Consider the following 23084-nt stretch of genomic DNA (forward strand, 5'->3'; position numbering starts at 1 on the left):
TTTTAAATTCCTTTTTATTCTTGACTTATAGGTTTGGTTTTATAACTTAAGGTTTCTAGAAAAAGATTTTTTCAAATATTGAGCATGTTTTCAAGGCATCTGCTAAATGCTTTAAATGCACTATCTAATATAGTTTTCACAACCCTATGAAAGTACGATTACTGTGTCTGTTTTGTAATAGAGGAAGCAAAAACACAGAGAAGGTAAGTAATTCATCTAAAATCACACAGCTTGTTAAATTTTCAAGTTGATAAATAGCTGTATTCATCAAACCAAGTTCATTTTCCCTATGAATATGTGTGTTGCTGTATAGTAGCATCAAGCCTGAATAATACTGTTGCTTTGGCATTTCATCAGCCTCTTGACTATTAGTGATGACTTTGAAATTTGTTCCCGATGAGGAAATACCTTCCTAGAATTTAGCTCAGTTTCTCTGGCTATTGCCAATAGTTAGGAATATCGGAACTGTGATGGATAAATTTGGATGTGTTTTTAACTTGGTAAACATTCTGCTTATAAAGACAGACCATCAGAAAAGAATCTAGATATTTAATCTAACACCAGCATTTCATAGGCAAAAACACAGGCTGGCTGATGGGAGTAACAAGAGTGGGATCACGTAGGGACAGATGTAGGAACAGAACCTGCATCTCTTGCCATCTCTTGCTAATTAGTTTGGTTAAAATTGGAAGAGACCGCATCCGAACCAAAGTCTGTAGCCAAAAAAAAAAGAGAATATTCATAAATGAGGGTTTTTATCTATTACTCTAATGAAGGATAATTGTTGGCTAATATTTTTTTAATGTTTTATTTGTTTTTTTGAGAGAGAGTGCAAGCCGGGAGGGGCAGAGAGAGAAGGGGACAGAGGATCCGAAGAGGGCGCTGCAAGAAAGACCGTATTACTTGTGTTGGAGACAAGTAACAGCTCTAGGTAGTCAGTATTGCAGTGATTCCCAACCCACTAATTCTGACTGCACTTTAAAAGCCACATGGGGAGTTTAAGAAGAAACTCCCATTTCCAGCCCCTAGATACTTGGATCCTTTGGATTCAAGATCTAAAGTTTTCTTTTTTTTTTTCTTTTTTTTTTTTTAATTTTTTTTTTAACGTTTATTTATTTTTGAGACAGAGAGAGACAGAGCATGAACGGGGGAGGGGCAGAGAGAGAGGGAGACACAGAATCGGAAGCAGGCTCCAGGCTCTGAGCCATCAGCCCAGAGCCCGACGCGGGGCTCGAACTCACAGACCGTGAGATCGTGACCTGAGCTGAAGTCGGAGGCTTAACCGACTGAGCCACCCAGGCGCCCCAAGGTCTAAAGTTTTCCACCTGAGAGGCGCATGGGTGGGTCAGTCAGTTAAGCCTCCAACTTTGGCTTAAGTCATGATCTCATGGCTCAAGGGTTCGAGCCCCGTGTCATGCTCTGTGCTGACAGCTCAGCACCCAACTCTCTCTCTCTGTCTCTCTCTCCCTCTCTCTCTCTCTCTCTCTCTCTCTCTCTCTCTCTCTCTTTCTCTGTCTCTCAAAAATAAACATTAAAAGTTAAAAAAATCATTAAAAGTTTTCCACTTGATTCGAATATACAGGAAAGTTTAAAGACCAGTATTTCTTGCACCTCCAAGACATGAAATGGAAGATTTGTTTAGATGTGTTGTATTATTAATGCTCTTTTGTATGATGTTAGAGTTTGGGATATAGGTTCTCAGTTTGATAACTTTACCTTTAAAGAAATATGGTCAATTTTCCGCCATTTCTTTCCTCCTTGCTCACTTGTTTAGTTTTAAATCACTAAAATTTTATCAATTCTGAAGTGTTAGACATTTTCATCTTTAATATTTTTAAAATCCGGATGAGTTTTTAAATTGATGCAAATGGAACTAGACATCCACGAGGTAGTAGTAAATTGTGACATGCAGAAGTATATCCCTTTATAGAAGACACCTATTTGCATTGCTAACACTATAAATTGTTGAATGAGAGCTTTAATTGTTGCTTTTAAAGTGTCTTAAAAGAACTAACACTGGAGTGCATCCTTGAAATAGTCTGTTGTATTTACAATTTATTGTGAGCATTCATTCATTCCTTTATCCATTCAAATAAGTGCCAGGAAGCAAGTTAGGTGAAAGTATGACTTTGAAAGCTAGGAAAGGTCACAGAACAGGTCATAGAATTTTCTAACCTGAGGGAAACTGGAATAAACTCTTATGTCATGAAGAACTGTCATTCAGGAGCAAATATAGAAACTTCCAACTGACTTTCAGAATGTGTTTCATTTCTAACAATTAATAATCCAGGTAGGAAAAATGAACGTAGAAGGCAATGGAATGCAGACAAAATCCTGGTATTTTGTGTGTCTTAAAATTTTGAAAGTTCTAGAGATAAGGAAAATAAATGTGATGCTGTATATACCCATTATTGGCTCAGTGACTCGGAAGAATTTAGACTTTTTTTTTTTTAATTTAAGTTTATTTATTTTGAGAAAGAGCACAAGTGGGGGGAGGGTCAGAGAAGTAGAGACAGAATCCCAAGCAGGCTTTGCAACATCAGTGCAGAGCCTGATACGGGGCTTGAACTAACGAACCGTGAGACCATGACCTGAGCTGAGATCAAGAGTCGGACCCTTAACCAACTTGCACCATCCATCCAAGTGCCCTGGAAGAATTTGGACTCTTAATGAAAAGAAGACTTACGGATTTTAAGAGTTTTTCATTTTATGTCAAGGCAGATGAAGTAACTTTTCTCTGCAGTTAGCTGACAAAATCAATACTAGTAAAATTTGTCAGCAATTTAAGATGTTCTAATTGTGATATTAGGAATATTTAGTTGGTTTAAATTTTGGATGTTTTATAAATTTAGACAATTAGTTGTGTTTGTGTGTTGTCTGTAGAATTCATAATCTGTTATACTGAAATCTGTAAAAGGGTTAAATCTGATTGAATAATGGTCATATTTGTGAGCTTAATCTCACTAATTTAAAAAATGCTTTTATGAGGAAGAGGACTTTGAGATAAGTGAGACTAGAAAGCTGAAAGCCCTTTCTGGCCCTTAATGTGATACTAAAAAGTTGATTAAAGATCACAGGACATTGAATATGCTAGTACTATAATGCTCTCCAGACCTTTTTTGAAGATTACTTAGGGAACTTCAGGTAGAGGTTTTGGTTTTGACTTGGTCTTGTCATGATTTAATTGTTGTAGACTGATATTTTTTTAAATTTTTTTTTAACATTGATTGATTTTTGAGACAGAGAGCATGAACAGGGATAGGTCAGAGAGACAGAGGGAGACACAGAATATGAAACAGGCTCCAGGCTCTGAGCTGTCAGCACAGAGCCCGATGTGGGGCTCGAACCCATGAACTGCGAGATCATGACCTGAGCTGAAGTTGGACACTTAACCGACTGAGCCACCCAGGCGCCCCTAGACTGATATTTTAGAATAGGTCTTTTCTTTGCATTATTATATAGGTGGGAGATCTGTTGTTTCATTTAAATGGTTGTTTCCTGTGCTTCAGAATACTTAATGGTTCTTTATATCAGGCAGATTTTGGGAAGGTGAATACAAAGGATTGGGGTTTAAATAGAAAAACATATAAACTAGATCTAAAAAGTAAAAATACATAAACTAGATCTAAAAAGTAACCATATCATCCTAGTTTTTATTTTGTAATAGTCCATGTCTATAAAATTTTTTGCTTCAGTATAAACTCTTCTAATTTTCTAACAGGGCAGACTTAAAAGTAATATTTTGGTATATTTTAAAGCTGATGCCTCCTACTCAGTTACTCACCAAGGAACCTGGCTAACAAGTTTTGAGACTGATACAAGCATTCCATTAAATGGCCAAGGGCAGGCCACCCCACAATGTCCCGCTTTGGTATATTGATTATTTTGAATAAAAGTTGCTTAAGAGACTAGGCACAAGGACACTTGGACCACACCATCTATGCCCCTGAAAGGAGGAAATAAATCATGCAAAAAGGCACCCTCTCTATAACACAAGGTGAAAACACAGCCTATCACCAGAGATAGGAAATTTAGAGCTAAAGCCAAGAAAGCTATACAAACAACCCGTGTTACTTGTTACTAATTTACTATCCCAGCCCAAATTCAGTTTAGAATTCTTTACTAATTGAAGCTCCCAAAGTTTTCTTTATCCTGTTAATTCCTCACAGATTGTCTGTAAAGTAAAACAAAAAACAAAAAAACCTGCCCATTTTTTAGGTCTCAGTTGCATTATTGGGCCTCTCTGCACATGTAAAAAAAACCTTTTTTTCCCCCCTCTTGTTAATCTGCCTAATACCAATTAAATTCTTAGACTAGCTGGAAGAACCTTGATGGATAGAATAAAATTTAAATTCCTCCCCTACAGTTGGCATATTTGGCAGGATCAACTTCCACTGGAGAATTGCTGTGAAGATTCTGCAGTTTTGAAATATTGGGACATCTGATCCACAACCAGCAGAAGGTAAGATTTTTTACCATGTTAGCCTCCCAGATTTGGCAGTAAGCATCTGCCAAATCTAGTGGAGTGAGAGTAATGAGAATCTTTTTTTTTTTCCTTTAGATTAGCAGGAAAAAATAATGTGGAACTAAGTCATTGGGCTTAGCAAGTCTTGGTAAAAATGTGGGTGAGTACTCTCGGTTTTAGTGATCCGTTTCCTCCCAGAGATGGTCTTGGTTTTCCTTTGTCTCTTTTGTGTCATTTGTTATGAAAACGAATCATAGGGCAGAAAGCAGGCACAGGGTCTAGAAGCCTGCTGTTTGAGCCAACCTCACAGAATGATGAATTAATGGTTCTTATCAGACTGCTGTCTGTTTAGATAAACTTTGCTGTGGGTTAATGGGCACATGAGGGAAAGGCTGTTGCCAGAGGAAATCTTGGAAGCCAAAGCTTCAAAATGGATGGGCATGGGTTGAGCACTTAAAAGCTGTTAGAGTGCTCACCACCGAACTCAGGGACTCCCCTATGTTAGGAAAGTTGGTCACAGAACAGGTTAGATTGACAGTAAGCATCTGCCAAACACCACACAATCCACAACCGCACGGCACATCCCTCCTGGGTATTTGGCTCTGAGAGACCCAACACCAAGCTAAAGCTTAGAAAGACCAGACGAGATTTTTCCTTTTATCCTGTCATATGTCCTAAGAGCTTGACTTTGTGGTCAGTAAGAATATTCTCTCTGGTCTTCGCCGCCTGGATGGTACTTACTGGGGGCACCTTGGTGGCCAAATAGACCTGGGTTCTGATATGTGCAGTTACAAGCAGCACTTTGTACTTTTTACAAGAACTTTGGCTGTGCCAGTTCTCAAGGGGAGTTTCTCATAAAACGTCCTGGTCCATAAGGTCCTGAGCCTTTGTCGTCTTGTCCTTCGTTGCTTGTTAGTGTTGGAAAATTCCATTGTAGTTGTGCTTGCCTGGTGTCACAGATTAGCAGATCTATTCATTTTTGTGGGAGACCGGCAACACCATTTTCACTACAGCATCCTTACTGCCTGTGCAACAAAGTCCTTTGCTTAATTAGATAATTTTGGGGAGTAAACTTTTGTATGGCAGGGGTTGCATCATCTATGCCCTGTCTAGGGACACATCTTGCACCTTTGATTAAGCCATAAAAGGTCTTATTGTTTTGAGCTGCTACTGAAATTAATAAGATCCTACTTGTCAGTGTCCAGAAGAGAAATCCTTTGAATTGGCTGAATTTGAAAGAAAAAAATTATTTATGGAGAGTTCTTGATTATCTGATTGGTGTAATGACTAACCTGAGGGACTCCCTGGATGAAACGAAAAAAAAAATTAGACTTAAGACATTAATGTCCAGGGGCGCCTGGGTGACTCGGTTGAGTGTCCAACTTCAGCTCAGGTCATGAGCCCCCAGTTCACCAGTTCAAGCCCCGCATCGGGCTCAGTGCTAACAGCTCAGAGCCTGGAGCATGCTTTGGATTCTGGGCCTCTCTCTCTCTCTGCACCACCTCCCACCTTACTTGTGCATTCTCTCTCTCTCTCTCTCTCTCTCTCTCTCTCTCTCTCTCTTTCTCTCTCCCCCCAACCTCTCTCTCTCAAAAAAAAAAAGACATTAATGTCCACATCCAACATAAATTCCCTTTTTTAAAATCCAGCCCCATCTGCCTGTGTTAACTTTCCCTAGAAGATTTACAGAGAACACTCTGGTCTAATCTCTAGTTTTAAAGTAGACAGGCTACTCAGGCTAGTCATGCAAACACTGAAAGCTAGAAAGGGAATTCAGCAGAAGCACCTGGGACAGGCCATAGGGCTCGCTTTGCTGCAATCAGGCTCTTTCAGCTTTAGGCATTTCTGTGCAGTGACCTTTACAGATGTATCCTAGACCCTGCCATTATAAAAATTGCATGTCTCCTGAACAGCAGCAGATCCTGTGAATTAAAAAGCCTTTTTTCCTCCACTTTCAGAAGATCCTACCAAATTTAGAGAAGAATTAGATTAATGGTTATTTACAACCCCACTCACAGAGACCTTGACTGGCTTCTAAGGTTCTACCACCCCATGATTATACTATGGTTATTAGTCCAGGCAGTCCCCTGGAGAAACCCTCCCTTCAGAGAGGAAACAGAAGACCAAAATTTCTCATGGCCCTCCTACAAATGAATTGGGGAAGACCAATTTTCAGGCACTAATAGAAGCCAAGGTTAAATTCTATACTCAGAAAAAAGGCTTTTGTTAAAATGCTTGATAGAGATTTTACAAAGGCATAAATCTTTTGATTCCCTTTTTAGTTGAAAATCTTCCTGCTATAAAAAACTAAAACTTTAATTAAAAAGGCAGATCAGGGTGCCTGGGTGGCTCAGTCAGTTAAGCGTCTGACTCTTGATTTTGGTTCAGGTCATGATCTCACGGTTCATGGGATCCAACCCCCCTCTGACAGCACAGAGCCAGCTTGGGATTCTCCGTCTCCCTCTCTCTCTGCCCCTTCCCCACTTTCTCTCCAAATAAATAAGTAAATAAAAACTTTTTAAAAAGGAAAAGGCAGGTCAGTCCATAGATATTTAGGCTATAATTCATTTGTTTGAGGGACTTGGAAACAACAGTCTTTGTCTTACAAATTGCTACAAAACCAGAAATGGAACTCTAGAAACTATTCAGGCCCACCCTGGTTTTTTTTTTAGGTTTTAAATTTTAATTCTAGTATAGTTAAAATACAATATAGTGATTCAACAATTCTACACATTACTCAGTGCTCATCATGGTAAGTGAACTCTGATCCCCTTCACCTATTTCACCCATCTGCCAACCCACCTTCTCTCTGGTAACCATTATTGTTCTCAGGTCGCTATAGTTAAGTGTCTGTTTCTTGGTTTGTCTCTTTTTTTTCTTCTTTGCTCATCTGTTTATTTCCTGAATTCCATATATGAGTGAAATCATATGGTATTTGTCTATGATTTCTCTTAGCATTATACCCTCTAGCTCCATCCATATCATGGCAAATGGCAAGAATTCATCCTTTATTACTAAATGATTTTGCTATGTGTGTGTACTACCTCTTCTTTATCCATTCATCTTCCATGTGTTGGCTATTGTAAATAATGCTGCTATAAACATAGGGGTGCGTGTACTCTTTTGAATTAGTGTTTTTATATTTATGCGGTAAATACCCAGCAGTGCAATTACTGGATCATAGAGTAGTTCTATTTTTAACTTGCTGGAGAAACACCATAGTGTTTTCCAAAGTGGGTATACCAGTTTGCATTCCCACTAATGGTGCACAAGGGTTTTTTTTTTTTTCTCCACAACTTCTCCAACACTTGTTTCTTGTGTTTTTTATTTTAGCCATTCTGACTGGTGTGAGGTGATATCTCATTGTAGTTTTGATTTGTATTTCCCTGATGATGAGTGATGTTGAGCATCTTTTCATGTATCTGTTGGCCATCTGGATGTCTTTTTGGAGAAATGTCTGTTCATGTCTTCTGCCCGGTTTTAATTGGATTATTTGTTTTGGGGGTGTTGAGTTGTATCGGTTCTTTATATATTTTGGATACTAACCCTTTATCAGATATGTCATTTGCAAATATCTTTTCCCATTCAACAGTTTGTCTTTTAGTCTTGTTGCTTATTTCCTTTGCTGTGCAGAATCTTTTTATTTTGATGTAGTCCCAATAGTTTATTTTTGCTTTTATTTCACCGGAGATAGAATTTTAAAAAGGGAAAAGAGGCTTTTTTGAAATAAAAACTGCTAAAAAGGCTGTTATGCCGAGACCCTGGCACCTGTGATAAGAAGCCAGTATACCTCAGGGTGCCTAGGTGGCTCTGTCGGTTAAGCGTCCAACTCTTGATTTCTGCTCAGGTCCTGATCTCGCAGTTGGTGAGATAGAGCCCGAGTCTGGCTCTGCGCTGGCAGCTCCGAATGTGCTTAGGATTCTCTCTATGCGCCTCCCCTGCTTGCTCATGTTCTCTGGCTCTCATAAATAAATAAAATTATTTTTTTTAATGTTGTGAAAGGTTTATAGCAAAAGAAGCTTTGGAAAGGAATTTTATTTGTGTCCAGTACTGGCTAAGATTAAAATAAATTTCCTTAAGGATGTGTTTTATCAAAAGTACACTGTTGCAAAATTAGAATTTGGTTTTTCTCTGTTGAAAACAGGGGCGCGTGGGTGGCTCAGTAAGTTTGGCTCAGGTCATGATCTTGTGGTTCATGAGTTTGAGCCTGGTGTCAGTCTCTGTGCTGACAGCTCTGAGCCTGGAGCCTGCTTCAGCTTCTGTGTCTCCCTTTCTCTCTAACCCTCCCCCTCCTTGCACTCTCTCTCTCTCAAAAATAAACATTAAAAATAAAAAATTTTGGGGGCGCCTGGGTGGCGCAGTCGGTTAAGCATCCGACTTCAGCCAGGTCACGATCTCGCGGTCCGTGAGTTCGAGCCCCGCGCCGGGCTCTGGGCTGATGGCTCAGAGCCTGGAGCCTGTTTCCGATTCTGTGTCTCCCTCTATCTCTGCCCCTCCCCCGTTCATGCTCTGTCTCTCTCTGTCCCAAAAACAAATAAACGTTGAAAAAAAAATTTAAAAAAAAAAATAAATAAAAATAAAAATAAAAAAATTTTTTAAAAGGAAAACCTTTTCTTAAGTTACTGATTTGCTTTTTATAAAATTTGTATACAAAGTTTTCCTTTACTTTTAATGTAATCTGCCTAGAAAAACAAAGATTCTATGTTTTGTCTCTGTTGGGTCTTTGATTATCAAAAAACCCAAGTCTCGTCTTACTATTAAAAGAGCTAAGCTTTACTCACAACTATATAACCTTCTGCACTTGCCTTTGAAATCTTTTATCACTTTGGTTAAACAGACAAGTATGGTTTCAGAATGATCTGTGAGCCTATTTAATCAAATGTTCAAACCTTCTGCTATTTTTTGAGAAACTTGCCAGGATTAAAGTCTAAAATGAAGTCTTTTGACCACAACCTTTTTTTTTTTTTTTTCCCTTAACATTTATTTAGTTTTGAGAGAGCATGAGCATGAGCGAGGGGAGGGGCAGAGAGAGGGAGAGAGAATCCGAAGCAGGCTTCAGGCTCTGAGCTGTGGCTCGAACCCACGAACTGTGAGATCATGACCTGAGCCTGTCTGACACTTAACCGACTGAACCAGGTAGGTGCCCCTCTTTTGACCACAATCTAACTGAAATATTCCAGAGGGCCCATGGAACATTTCAGAAGATCTGTTCTCCATATAAAAAAGTACATATTAAGCTAACTGGGCTTATTTATCATGTTCAGTTACATTGGAAGAATTGTCAAAGAAGTGATACTAAACCCTCTTAGATTATATTTGTGTAGATATGTTATTAAAATGTTTTAAAAGTTGAATGAAATCTTATATGTGCTAGTATGTTATTATCTTGATGTGTTAGTTGTCACAACAATAACCAAATTTATTCATCAAATGCATTACAATTCATTCTAATCATGGCCATTTTTTTCAACATTTTTTTAAATGTTTTTATTTTTTGAGAGAGAATGAGAAGGGGAGAGGTGGAGAGGGAGGGAGACAGTGGATCCAAAGCAGGATCTGCACTGACAGCACAGGGCCTGATGTGGGGCTCAAACTCACAAACCATGAGATATGACCTGAGCTGAAGTCAGACACTTACCAGACTGAGCCACCCAGGCACCCCTCATTGTGGCCATTTTTAAATCTTTTCTCATATACAAACAATTCTACTTTTACTTAGATGCTTTTACAAAAGCTTCCTGCAGATGGGTTTCATCTTCAGTGAGACTTGTGGAAACAATTCTGAGTACAGGTTTCTGATGACGTTAAGATTATAAAACTGAACTGGGTAAGAATTTCTGGAACTAGTGGAAAAACTGGATTCAAGCAGCAGAAGAAATAATAACATGAGCCTGAATGAACTGAAGAGGAAGATTATAATTTCTATGACATTTTTATTAGAACCATTAGTGATTTTTTTTTTTAATGTTTTGGGTTTTTTTTTTCAAATTTAAGGGAAGTTTTTCTCTTACACTATGACTTACAGCAATTTGACAAATGTTTCAATTTGTTCACAAAGGTATATTTTATCTTTTTTCCCCCTACCTGATTGTTCCAGAGTTCCTAAACTCTCAGTGAGTATTCTTACATTTTCATAATTTTTATTTCCATAAGTTCAGTAAAAATCTGTTCTCCTTGTAACAGGACACAATTGGAAACATTGGTTGTATTACCAAGGTTTTCACTGAAATGTCATATTTAAGGGAGACATGCATAGACTCAGACATGACCAGAACAGCTTTAAGGTTGACTGTATGGAATAAAGCTCCTTAGAAAAAGCTGGATACAGGTTTCCCAAGCAGTCTAAGTGAGTAAAGAAGGTCACTTCGTTGCAGGTGCAAGAACCTCAGGGTTCTTTGGGGACCTCAAGAAGAGAGGACTTAACCCCAAACGATAGGTATTATAGGCGAGGTCTGATGGCAAATATTTGGCTTGGCTTCTGGGCCTTCAAAGGCTGTTAAAAGTCCAGTCAGAGATTCCTTACAAAAAGTTTAAGCAAAGCAGATTTAAAACAGCCTGTATGATCCATCACTATTCTTGCTGTACTTCTGTAAATAATCAAGCCAAGTTTATTGAAACTATATTTATTCTGCAAATAAATTAGCCTTACTCTGGTAAAAATAAGGGTGAATATAGAGGGAAGAATTTTATTTCACTAACACACCTTTGTGTAAATTAGATTCTAATACAGTTCATTATAAACTGGACTAGATCCTGATTCCTTTTAGTTTCCTCTAGTGCCTGGCTACCTCCCTTCAAATGAGCGAATGAATGTCTTCTATTTTTTCCCCATCCTTTTGACTTGGAATCATTTGAGAATTAAAACTTCTTTTTCTTGAAGCCCTGCCAACTGAATAGCAGATCACCATAACAGCTCATATATAATCTTCATGCCTGTTGTTCTATGGGCCACTCAAAACCATCACCAGAAACATGCAAACTACAAAGAAAATCTGTCACATTGCCAGACCTGCCCTAAAAGCATCTATCTGAAGATGCTTTAAGCCTGCATCTAGAAATCCTCTTGACTAGCTACCCTCAGAACTCAGAAATGGGTTCACAATTTGGTTCAATCGTTAACCATTGTTTTTCTTTTATTTCCATAAAAGTGCCTCTTATTACATGATTTTTTGAACCATAGGCTTAACGTTGAGAAGACACCTGTGTTCTGAAATGAGTTTAAGTTGGTTGACCTATTGTCAGTATTAAGACACTGATTCAACAAGAAGGAATAGTCTACCAGCTCAACTTGTAATGTGTGAAACTTCCAGGGAAGCTTCGGTGGAAGGAACTGTAGGAGCCAAGGGCAGGCCGCCCCAAAATGTCCTACTGTGGTATATTATTTTAAGTAAAAATTACTTAAGACCATGCAGGAGAGACACTGGGATCCCCTTGTCTTCCTGAAAGCAGGAAATAAACCCCCCCATGTGAAAAGGAAATACCCTTCCTGTATCACAAGGTAAAGAGACATCCGTATCAGAGATAGGAAATTTAGAGCAAAGAAGTCTGTACAGAAAACGTTTGTTACTTGTTACTGACTACCTGAACCCAAATTGTTTAGAATTCCTTATTAATTGGGGTGCCTGGGTGACTCAGTCGGTTAAGTGTCCTACTTCAATTTAGGTCATGATCTCATGGTTCGTGAGTTCAAGCCCTGCATCTGACTCTGTATTGACCACTCGGAGCCTGGAGCCTGCTTCAGATTCTGTGTCTCCCTCTCTCTCTGCCCTCCCCTGCTCACACTCTAACAGTAAAAAAAAAAAAAAAAAAAAAAAAAAAAAAAAAGAATTCCTTAGCAATTGAAACTCCCAAAGTTTTCTTTGTCCTGTCAAGTCCTTATAGATTTATACTCTGTCTTCAAAGTATAAAAATTGACTGCCTTCATTTCTTTAGGTCTCAAGTGCATTATTGAGCCTCTCTGCACATGTAGTAAAACTGTTTTATTTTCCTCCTGTTTATCTTCCCCTTTAATTCTTAGACCAGCTGGAAGAACCTTGATGGGTAGAAGAAAATTTAAATTCTCCCCCTACAAAGGATAGGAATTTTGAGAGGCAAATGATGGCTACGTTTCCTGGATCACTTCTTCCTGCCTTGGGGAGGTACTCCACTGAATTTGATTACGGTACATATTATATTTACTTTTATAAATTAATTTAGGCCAACACTGGGGTGCAAATTGTCATTATAGATGAAAATTGTACATATTTGATAGAATTTCAGTTACATCACTCTTCCATTTAATACATTTGCAGACACTCCACTTTATCCATGAAACACTTTATTTATAAAATTTGAATTAAGCAATATTAAGAGTTCATTTAATTCAGTTTAGCACAAATTTTGCTTATGGATACAAATCTCTATAAACACACACTGAACACATTTTATATAGAAAAGTAGATATCAAAAAAAGAATACTTGCTTGAAATGATAAAAAAAATTAAAGTTTGTTCTAAACTGGTATTATTTTCCCTGCAATTTGCTTTCATTGAACTATATTATATTTTTTATATACTAAGTAGAAGGAATTTAGCAACAGAAAATAGTTGGCTTTGCTATGTTCAAACTAATGAGAAATACAGCTTTAAAGGTAAGACCATCAATTTTTGTTTTGCTAAATACTTATTGATCCAATTACAGTATATACCAATTGATTCTTCTTTTACATTTTAGGGCTGAAACCCTGAGAAACTTGTGGAGTAAACTGTTTAGCGCTGAGCAGAGTTCAGTATGCCTGTGTTCCCAGAATTAACAAAATAAACCAAACCAATCGAAAAACAAAACCCCAGCATCTTTTAATTGTTAAGTATTATAATTGCAGGCTTTCTAAAAAATATTACAATACTTTATACCTTACCTATTTTGCCAGAATAATGATTTACACTATTTAATAGAGTCATTTTGTTTAGAATTTGGTATAAGCAGACCTTTTTTCTTTTCAGAAATTATTGAGCTCTGTTGGTGCCACGGCTGAACCTTCTTCAGTTCCAGAGGCTTCTTCTGGTGTCTGTAGCTCTTGACAGTGGTACTTCACTTTAAGTGGTTTGCCAGGGTACCAGACCAAGTGAATACGACAAGGAATGATTTCCTGGAAAATAAGAGTTCTAAAGTACTATGATCTGCAAAAATTTCTGGCAAAAGCATTTCTGTATCAGAGGAGTGCTGACAATACTGACTCTGTCTTTGACCCTCCGTCTTGCTCATGTCTGTGCACTGACCTCCCTCAGGAACATGTTCCAGGCCCCTTGGAGGTAATATGCCCTGCCCCAAGTGCAGGAAGGCTTGTCTTGATCTCCCCTAATGTTTTGGTAACTAGCAGAGCTTGCCTAGTGCCCATGCCCCCAACCCTGATTGTACCACGAGGTCTGTGAAAATGTTAGACCGCTGACCTCACCACAGTGACCTCTGCACATCCCCTTGCTCTATAAAATCTGTGCACTAACAGTCCAGACTTTGCAGAGAACAGCTGCGCAGCGCCTCGGTCATCACCTGCCGATCCTCCCGTCAGTAAGTCACCCTGACTAAAACTCCGTGTAAACTGGGTGCAGCTGCCTGCTGTGTTTTTTGGTCTCCAAGTGCCTTCTCAGTTTGTACGATACTTTACTGTTTCCCTCCTCTACCTTCTAACCTACATACAATTCTATGTTTTACCTGTGTTGAGAATTCATGGAGTAGAACAGTGTAATCAAAATCAATTGCATCGTCATTTGTTTTCTAGAGAAAGAAAAAGAGAATTAGTGTAATAAACGGGATAGATTTATATTAGTTCAGAGTTTGGAGGGCTTCTATCATAAATTCTTGTTTGGACCGAGTGCCTTGAATCTCCTGCTGCCTCTTCAATCCTAGCCTCAGCTCCTTTAGTAGTAGCCTGCAGGCAGATATGAAAGCCAGGGTTCCTTACTGTTTTGTCACCCAGTTAGATGCAAATCTAGTTGACTATCTTACTATCACTTATTCTAATATGTATGGCTAAGTCCTATGGGAGTAGGGAGAATCTTTGGACAAACTTTGGAGTCTAAATACTGTAGATGCACCTGCATTTGTATGTCAACACCAATATGCCAGACACCTGGACAAGGGGCAGGGCAGGTGGCATTCTAAAATGCCACCATGGACCAAGTTCTGTGCTAAAAACTTTATACATTCGTCATGTAATTCTCTGCCTTGTAAGAATATGTACTACGAGCCTGGCTTTACAGGGGAAGTAACCTGAGGTTACAGCTGGTAAGTGAAAAATGGGGATTTGAACCCTGATTTACAATTTTCCTTTTAATTTAAATTCAGGTTAGTTAACATATAGTGTAATAATGGTTTCAGGAGTAGAGTTGAGTGACTCATCACTTACATAAAACACCCAGTGCTCATCCCAACAGGTCCCCTTCTGAATGCCCATCACCCATTCATCCCACCCCACCCCCTTTCCCCTCCAGCAACCCACATTCCTTACGCACTGCTTCTAAAAGCTGTATGCTGGATATTTATAGGTAGGCAGGCAGACTATTTATGTATTTGTATAGTTTAAAAATTGGTTTTACTTATAAACGAAGTATTTTCTCAAGCCAATACCTTTTTATTCTGTTTTGGAAAATAGTAATCCTGAAGAAAATCCTAGCAGTGTCTAGAGTTTAGGCAAATCCTGAAACGATGAGTTTCCAACTTAATTTTATAAACTCTATTGCTAAATACACAGTGTTACATATTTTCTAATACAAAAGTTTGGATTACTATAATGCTTTTAAACCCTGTACCATTTAATTAAGACCTTCCTCAATAACCTTATTAAACCTTTACAGTTTTGGTTTTATAGATTCTGCCTCCTCCAGGAGGAAGCATTCTTACCTCAAGCCCAAAAGCAGGGCTTATTAAAAAAACCAGAGAACGGGACACTGCACATCCCAGCCTGGCAAAGTATTCCCAGGTTGGGCTGCCCCCGCCAAGGCAAGCTCTGCCGAGAAGTAGTTATTTTTAATGTTATTCAGATATAATCTCCTTGGCTTCTATTCAAATTATCACAAATGCCAAAGCCTTATAATCCAAATTGATGATTTCCTGTCACATTTTCCAGTAATTCAGCACTTTCATCTTCCTAGAGGCAGACTGGAAGTGTTTTGTTTGTTCCCTCTTCCTTACTCGTGATCTCCACCACAACCAGTGTGGTTTTAGTTGAGTCAGTAGACTTATATTATTAGTATATAATTAGTAGACTTCTTAGTCGAATAAATAAGGTAGATAACAAGGTTTCTATAATGCACCCTTGGCTAGCGGGGGCCTCTAGGTAGGGGAAGGCCTTGGGCTGACTGCTAGTGCGCGGAATAGTTTGGGGTGCTGATAGTGATTGGTATGGACAAATAAGAGTTAGAACAATGCTCACTTTTCCTTTTCTCAATTCATACTTAAAGGTTAAGCGTGTAGGGAAAGTCCTCATCTGTTTTGTTTTCCTAGCCACCAAATACCTCCCTTGCCCTTGGCACGGTCCTTATGGCATTAGGAATAACACCCGCTCTTGATTTCCAAAGTAGTAACTGTGCCAGTCAGATGGGTCTTACTTTGTATCTGTATTTTAGTCGTTACCCCCTCTTCTTTCAGGCCTTGTTCATTTGGAACTGTCAGTTTGTAAGCCTGCACTTCCTTACTCTGTTGCATTAAAAGGAGACTTTAACCCTGAGTATAAAGGTAATAATTCCCACCCTTTAAAAAGCTTTTGAAAAACTATAATCTCTATACTTTGCTAAGCCACAGGGCACCTGCAGTCACTTCCTGCCTCTGTGTTGTCTTGGCTTTATCAGCCCCACCACCTTCCTGGAGCTCGTCTCCTAGAACAGTATATAGATCTGATCTCAGTGACTTTTTAAACACTGTTTCTTGTTTTGCTTGTTGCTGCGTTGCTTCTTTTGTGCATTGCTTCTTTTGCTGAGAGATCATGAGAATCCTAAGTGGCTACCAAATAGCAAAATCCGAAAATCTTTGTGGATATGTGCATACTTTTCTTTAAGGAAACTGACAAAACAGGAAAGAGTATCCAATGGAAAAAAGAAAGTGTCTTCAGCACATGGTGCTGGGAGAACTGGACAGCAACATGCAGAAGAATGAAACTAGACCACTTTCTTACACCATATCAAACTCAAAATGGATGAAAGACCTATGAGACAGGAAACCATCAAAACTCTAGAGGAGAAAGCAGGCAACAACCTCTTTGACCTCAGCCACAGCAATTTCTTGCTCGACACACCTCCAAAGGCAAGGGAATTAAAAGCAAAAATGAACTGTTGGGACCTCATCAGGATAAAAGGCTTCTGCACGGCAAAGGAATCAATCAATAAAACTAAAAGATAACCGATGGAATGGGAAAAGATATTTGCAAATGACATATCTAAATGTGTATCAACTTTGAAATCAAATTTACCAAGTGATTCAGTGATTCAGATTTTTGTTAATTTCAAAGACTTCAGTAAATTTCTTAATCCTCACTTAATAGGTCCTAAGAGATGAAGTCATCTGCCTTGGGTGGCCCAGCAAGCCAGTAACATTACTCAATTATTAGTTATCTAAAACCAAAATCCCACAGGGTTAAAAAAAAAAAAAAAAAAAAAAAAAAAGGCTAAATTTCCTACTAAGTGATGGTTCTCCCTCTGCATTAAAAAAAAATTTTTTTTTAATGTTTTTAATTTATTTTTGAAGGAGAGACAGAGACAGAGCATGAGCGGGGGAGGAGCAGAGAGAGAGGGAGACACAGAATTCGAAGCAGGCTCCAGGCTCTAAACTGTCAGCACAGAGCCCGACGTGGGGCTCGCACTCACAAACTGTGAGATCGTGACCTGAGCCGAAGACAGACGCCCAACCGACTGAGCCACCCAGGCGCCCCCTGCATTTTTGTTTCCTTAACTCTACAATTACATCGGTCCCAATTTGGGTGAGTGATATTAATGGACACATGATAGACATCAAAGGCCAGCTACAAGACAGAAATGGAGCTGCTGTATCTGGCCATACTGTGTCCCAGTGGTTGTTAGTTTGGTAGTGTGTTATGTACAATGGCAAATGAAAAGAAAGCACTGACATTAAAAGATCCTAAGGAGCGGGGAAGATGCCAGAGTGGGAGGACCCTGAGCTCCCTAATGTCATGGACACACCCAAGCAACAACCACATGTGTTACAGCTCACTCTGAAAACAACCTGAAGCCTGCAGAATAGAGCTTCCACAGCTGGTTGTAGAGAGGAGGCCACATCAAAAAGGCCAGCAGAGGGGCGCCTGGGAGGCTCAGTCAGTTAAGCATCTGATTTTGGCTCAGGGCATGATCTCACAGTTCGTGATTTCGAGCCCCACGTCGAGCTTGCTGCTGTCAGTGCAGAGCCTGGAGCCTGCTTCGGATTCTGTGTTTCCCTCTCTCTTGACCCCTCCCCTGCTTGTGCTGTCTTTCTCAAAGATGAATAAATAAACATTTATTTAAAAATGTTTAAAAATTTAAAAAAAGACGAGCAGAGGTGGAGACACAGTTGGGAAGCAGACCTGACATGACTAAGCACAAATGACAGGGATATCGCAAGCACAGAAGAGTGAAGGGATCAGACCCCACACCAGGCACCCCTGGCCCTGGGCATCCACCCTGGAAAGAGTCTCCATAACATTTACCTATGAAATAAGTGGGGCTTAACTCTGGGAAAGATGGAGGGGCCACAGGAAATAAAGTCTCTGCCCTTCAAGAGCCAAGATGCTAAATAATAAGGCCAAGACATAGCACAAAAGGAGCACTTTGCAAAGCACCTGGCATATATGTGAAAGGGATTTATTGACTGATTTTAGGACATGGGCCAAAGGGACAGGGATCTACAGAAGATTTCTCCAGGAACAAAAGTGGTGGGTGTCATTTTCTTGTCCTCCTCAGCCTAGACCGTCAGATGCTTGTGGGAGCCAGTTCTGATACTTTCCATCTACTTCGCCAGGACCACGTGCCCAACCTGGAGTTCCTTTGTAGACCCACCCAGCAGGCAATGCTGGTAAGGACCAGTGCCCCCTCAAAGTGATTCCTACCCTGGGGAGGGGAGGCAGAGATAACCCTACAAACCAGCATACCCACACTTCCTGGGGCTGGGCCTCTCATCTGTGCAGGGAGAAAGCCCCCTTGCACTTTGTGTGCCTACAGTTTGTGCAATGGCTAATTGCAAACAGCCATGCTGAGGGCCAGCCCTGCCCACTAGTGATCCCACAGCCACTATAGACAGGACTCTGAACAGCATGAAGAGCAAACCTTGCCCAGTGTGCCCGCAATAGGCAAAACAGGTCACTGCACCAGCTGGGCTGAGGGCCAGCCCGGATCACTGGCATGCCTACAGCAATCACATCTTGGCAAAAAACAGGTGTGCACACAGCCCACACAGGAGGACATCCCTGGAGCATGTGATTCTGAAGATGGGTTGGGGGGATTGTGCTACAGGATATCACAGGACTGCTTCTATACAAGGCCACTACGTTCAAGCCCCAAAAGACTTAGACAAAATGAGGAGACAGAGGAATATATCCTAACTATAAGACAAAAATCACAGAAACTTAAGTGACCATCAACTTAATACAGCTATATATAATGTATGTATAATATATATATTATACATATATATGTATGTTATATATATATACATATATATATATATATATATATATATATATATATAATATACATTAATACCACGGTAACCACAAATCAGAAACTTGTAATAGATACATAGAATGAAAGAGAAAGCAATTCAAGCATAATACTAAAGAAAACCATTAAACCACAGGGGAAGAGAGCAAGAGCAGGAACACAGAGAACTACAAAAACAACCAGAAAACAATAAACAAAATAGCAATAAGTACATGTCCATCAATAATTACTTTAAATATAAATGCTCTAAAGCTCCAGTCAAAAGATAGAGAGTGACTAAGTGGATAAAAAAGCAAGACCCATCTATACTCCACGTACAAGAGACTCACTTCAGACCTAAACACACAAGCAGACTGAAAGTGAAGAGATGAAAAATAATACTAAATGCAAATGGAAGCAACGAAAAAACCAGGGTAGCAATACTTAGACAAAATAGACTTTAAAACGAAGACTGTAGCAAGAGACAAAGAAGGACATTACATAATCAATTCCACAAGAGCATATAACATTAGTAAACATCTATGCAACGAATATAGGAGCATGTAAATACATGAAGCAAGTATTAGCAGACATAAAGGGAAAACACAATAATAGTAGGGAACTTTCACACCCCACTTACGTCACTAAATGTATCATCCAGACAGAAAATCAATAAGGAAACAGGTTTTGATCAACATATTAGACCAGATGGATTTAAATTGTTGAGATTTGTTTTGTGGCCTAAAATGTGGTCTATACTAGAAAACGATTTGTGTACATCCAAATTATGTTTTTGGATGTAATATTCTGTGTACACAGAACAAAGCTCAAAGTCATTAGAAGGAAATAGACTAGACGGAAATAAGAAAAAAAAAAATAGAAAAAAATCAATGAAGCCAAGACCTGGTTCTTTGGAAAGATAAACAAAATTCATAAACCTTTAGCCAAGCTCATTAACAAGTAGAGAAGACTCAAATAAATTAGAAATGAAAGAAATAATAAGTGACACCACATAAATACAAAAGTTTATAAAAAAAAATACTAAGAAAAATTAAATGCCAACAAATTGAACAACCTAAAAAAATGCGTAAATTCCTAGAAAAATACAATCTTCCAAAACTGAATCAGGAAGAAATAGAAGTCAGAACAGACTGATAACTAGTAACAAAATTGAATCAGTTAAAAAAAAAAAAATCACCCCACAAGCAAAAGTCCAGGACCAGAAGCCTTCATAGGTGAATTCTACCAAACACTTGAAGAAGAATTAATACGAATTCTCCTCAAACTATTATAAAAAATAGAAGGGGAAGGACAACTAGCAAGTTAATCTGAGTCTAGAACTATCCTGATGCCAAAACCAGACACTACAAGAAAAGAAAACTATAGGTCGATATTCCTGATGAATATAGATAGAAAAATAACAACATCAGCAAACTGAATTCAACAATACATTACAAGGATCATTCAGGGGGAGGGGCCAAGATGAAGGAACAGCATGGAAGGTTTTTTTGTTTTTTTTTTTTTATGTCTGTCGTCCCTGAAATGCAGCCCGATCAACACTAACCATCTTACACACCTAGAAAACTGATTTGAGGATTGACACAACAATCTGCCCAACCTGAACCACAGAACTTGGCAGGTACACAGCATGGAGAGGTGAACTAGGGGAGAGAGAAGCCACGGAGGGCAGGGAGCTGTTTTTGCTTGTGGAGAGAGGACGGAGACGGGGAGAGTATGGGAAAAGCTCTGCCCACACACACCCAAAAGCAGCTGGACAGAAAGTGGAAGAGTGGAAATAGCTGCAGGGACTGAACAAAAAAAGGAGAAAGGAGAGGGTCTAAATTCCATTAAGACTCTACAAACAGGGGGAGCACAGAGTCTGAAACTCCACAGCTGGATACCCAGTGGTGCTCTGCTCCTGGGGATTCGCCCTTCCCACCAGAGAGTGAGGTCCAAGGGGTCTTCGGGCCACACAGGGGAGAGGCAGTTCCCCTGCTGGGAGGACATTTGGTAAAGGCTGTGTGGCTACCCCAGAGGCAAAGGTCCCAGCGGACCCCAGAGAACCACCCTATTCATTGGTGCTAGAAGAAGGATGTTAAGGGGAAAGCCTGGTGCCAGACATGTGCTGTGATTTTCCATAAACCCTGAAACGCTGCTGCTACAAGACCACATTAACTTTTTCTGGGGCAGACTGGCACCCAGCCTCAGTCTCTGGGCATTAGCAGCAGTGCAGTCTCGTCAGTGTTCCTGGGGGTGGGCCAGCACCTGGCCATTGCTCAGTGAGACCATCCCCCAAAGGTCTGAGCGGGTCAAAGCCGCAGTCCCTTGGAAGTGAGGGTTTGGGAAACAGCCCATTTGAGATAAAACTCAGGAGAGAGGTGCTGCGTGGCAGGCTGACTGCTTGGTCACAGACAGTATAGAAGTGGGGAGTGGACGGAAGCTGGAGACAAAGGAGGGATGCCCGATTGCCAGTTGTGGAGAGCACAGAGTTCCAATACTAGAGGCTGGGTAGCTGGGTGACGCCATTTTCACTCCTCCCGCACACGCGCATACACGCCTACACCGCCACAGCAATCCACCCCAGTAAGCTGAGCAGTGCCATCTAGTGGATAATGGAGTCATTACACTAAACCCCATCCAACTTGGCCAACAGCACTCTTGACAAACACAAGTCTCTCTGCCTGCTTAGTTTATGGGCTATAAAGTGCTTCATAGCTTGACTTCTACGGGAAACCTGCTGTAATTTCAATTGTATTTCATTGTTTGCTGGTCCTTTTATTCAACATTTTTTCTTATTCTTGAATACAGAAAGAAAAAATATATTTTTTTATTTTCCATTATTATTAAAAAGATTTTTCTTTAATTTTTTTCTACTATATGTTTTACTTTTGTAAATTTTTAAATTCTACTTTGCTTTCATCATTTCATTTTATTATATTGTAGTCATTTTAAAAATTTTTCAAATGTTTTCCTTTTTTCTTTTCTCATCTTTCCCTTTATCTCTAATCTATCAAGCTTCTTTCAACAACCAGACCAAAACACACCTAGGATCTAGCATCCTTCATTTGATTTCTTTCTGTTGTTTTTAATTTTTAATTTTTTTTACTTTATTAATTCCTTTTCTTCCTCCAAAATGATGAAACAAAGGAATTCATCCATAAGAAAGAACAAGAAGAAATGACACCCAGGGACTTAACACAGATACAAGCAAGATGTCTGAACCAGAATTTAGACTCATGATACAAAGAATACTAGCTGGGGTTGAAAATAGATTAGAATCCCTTTTTGTGGAGATAAAAGACATAAAAGCTAGTCAGGATGAAATAAAAAATGCTATAACTGAGCTGCAATCTCTAATGGATGCCACAGCAGCAAGGATGGATGAGGCAGAGCAGTGTATCAGCAATATAGAGGACAAACTTATGGAGAATAATGAAGCAGAAAGAAAGAAGGAGACTAAGGCAAAAGGGCATGAATAAAAATTAGAGAACTCAGTGACTCATTAAAAAGGAATAACATCAGAATCATAGGGGTCCCAGAAGATGAAGAGAGAAAAAGGGGTAGAAAATATTTATGTGAGCAAATCATAGCAGAAAATGTTCCTAACCTGGGGAGACACAGACATCAAAATCCAGAAAGCACAGAGGAATCCCATTAGATTTAACAAAAATCAACCATCAACAAGGCATATCATAGTCAAATTCACAAAATACTCAGGCAAGGAAAGAATCATGAAAGCAGCAAGGGAAAAACAGTCCTTAACCTACAAGGGAAGACAGATCAGGTTCGCAGCAGACTTATCCACAGAAACTTGGCAGGCCAGAAAGGAGTGGCAGGATATATTCAATACGCTGAATTGGAAAAATATGCTGCCAAGAATTCTTACCCAGCAAGGCTGTCAGTCAAAACAGAAGGAGAGATAAAGAGCTTCCCAGACAAACAAAAATTAAAGGAGTTTGTGA

General features: G+C 39.4%; 1 protein-coding gene across 1 annotated transcript in view; it reads right to left on the reverse strand.

Annotated features, from left to right (window-relative positions):
* Positions 1 to 12765: 12765 nt before the first annotated feature.
* Positions 12766 to 23084, reverse strand: part of RARRES1 (retinoic acid receptor responder 1) — a 57845-nt gene continuing 47526 nt past the window's right edge. Inside the window, exons 6-7 of the mRNA XM_047876557.1 lie at positions 14156 to 14218; positions 12766 to 13592 (exon numbers count right to left, since the gene is read on the reverse strand). Coding sequence (XP_047732513.1) covers positions 13443 to 13592; positions 14156 to 14218 — 213 coding nt within the window. The 3' untranslated portion in view covers positions 12766 to 13442. The remainder of the gene's footprint in view (positions 13593 to 14155; positions 14219 to 23084) is intronic.

Source organism: Prionailurus viverrinus, chromosome C2, assembly GCF_022837055.1.
Source record: "Prionailurus viverrinus isolate Anna chromosome C2, UM_Priviv_1.0, whole genome shotgun sequence".
NCBI classification, from domain to species: Eukaryota; Metazoa; Chordata; class Mammalia; order Carnivora; family Felidae; genus Prionailurus; species Prionailurus viverrinus.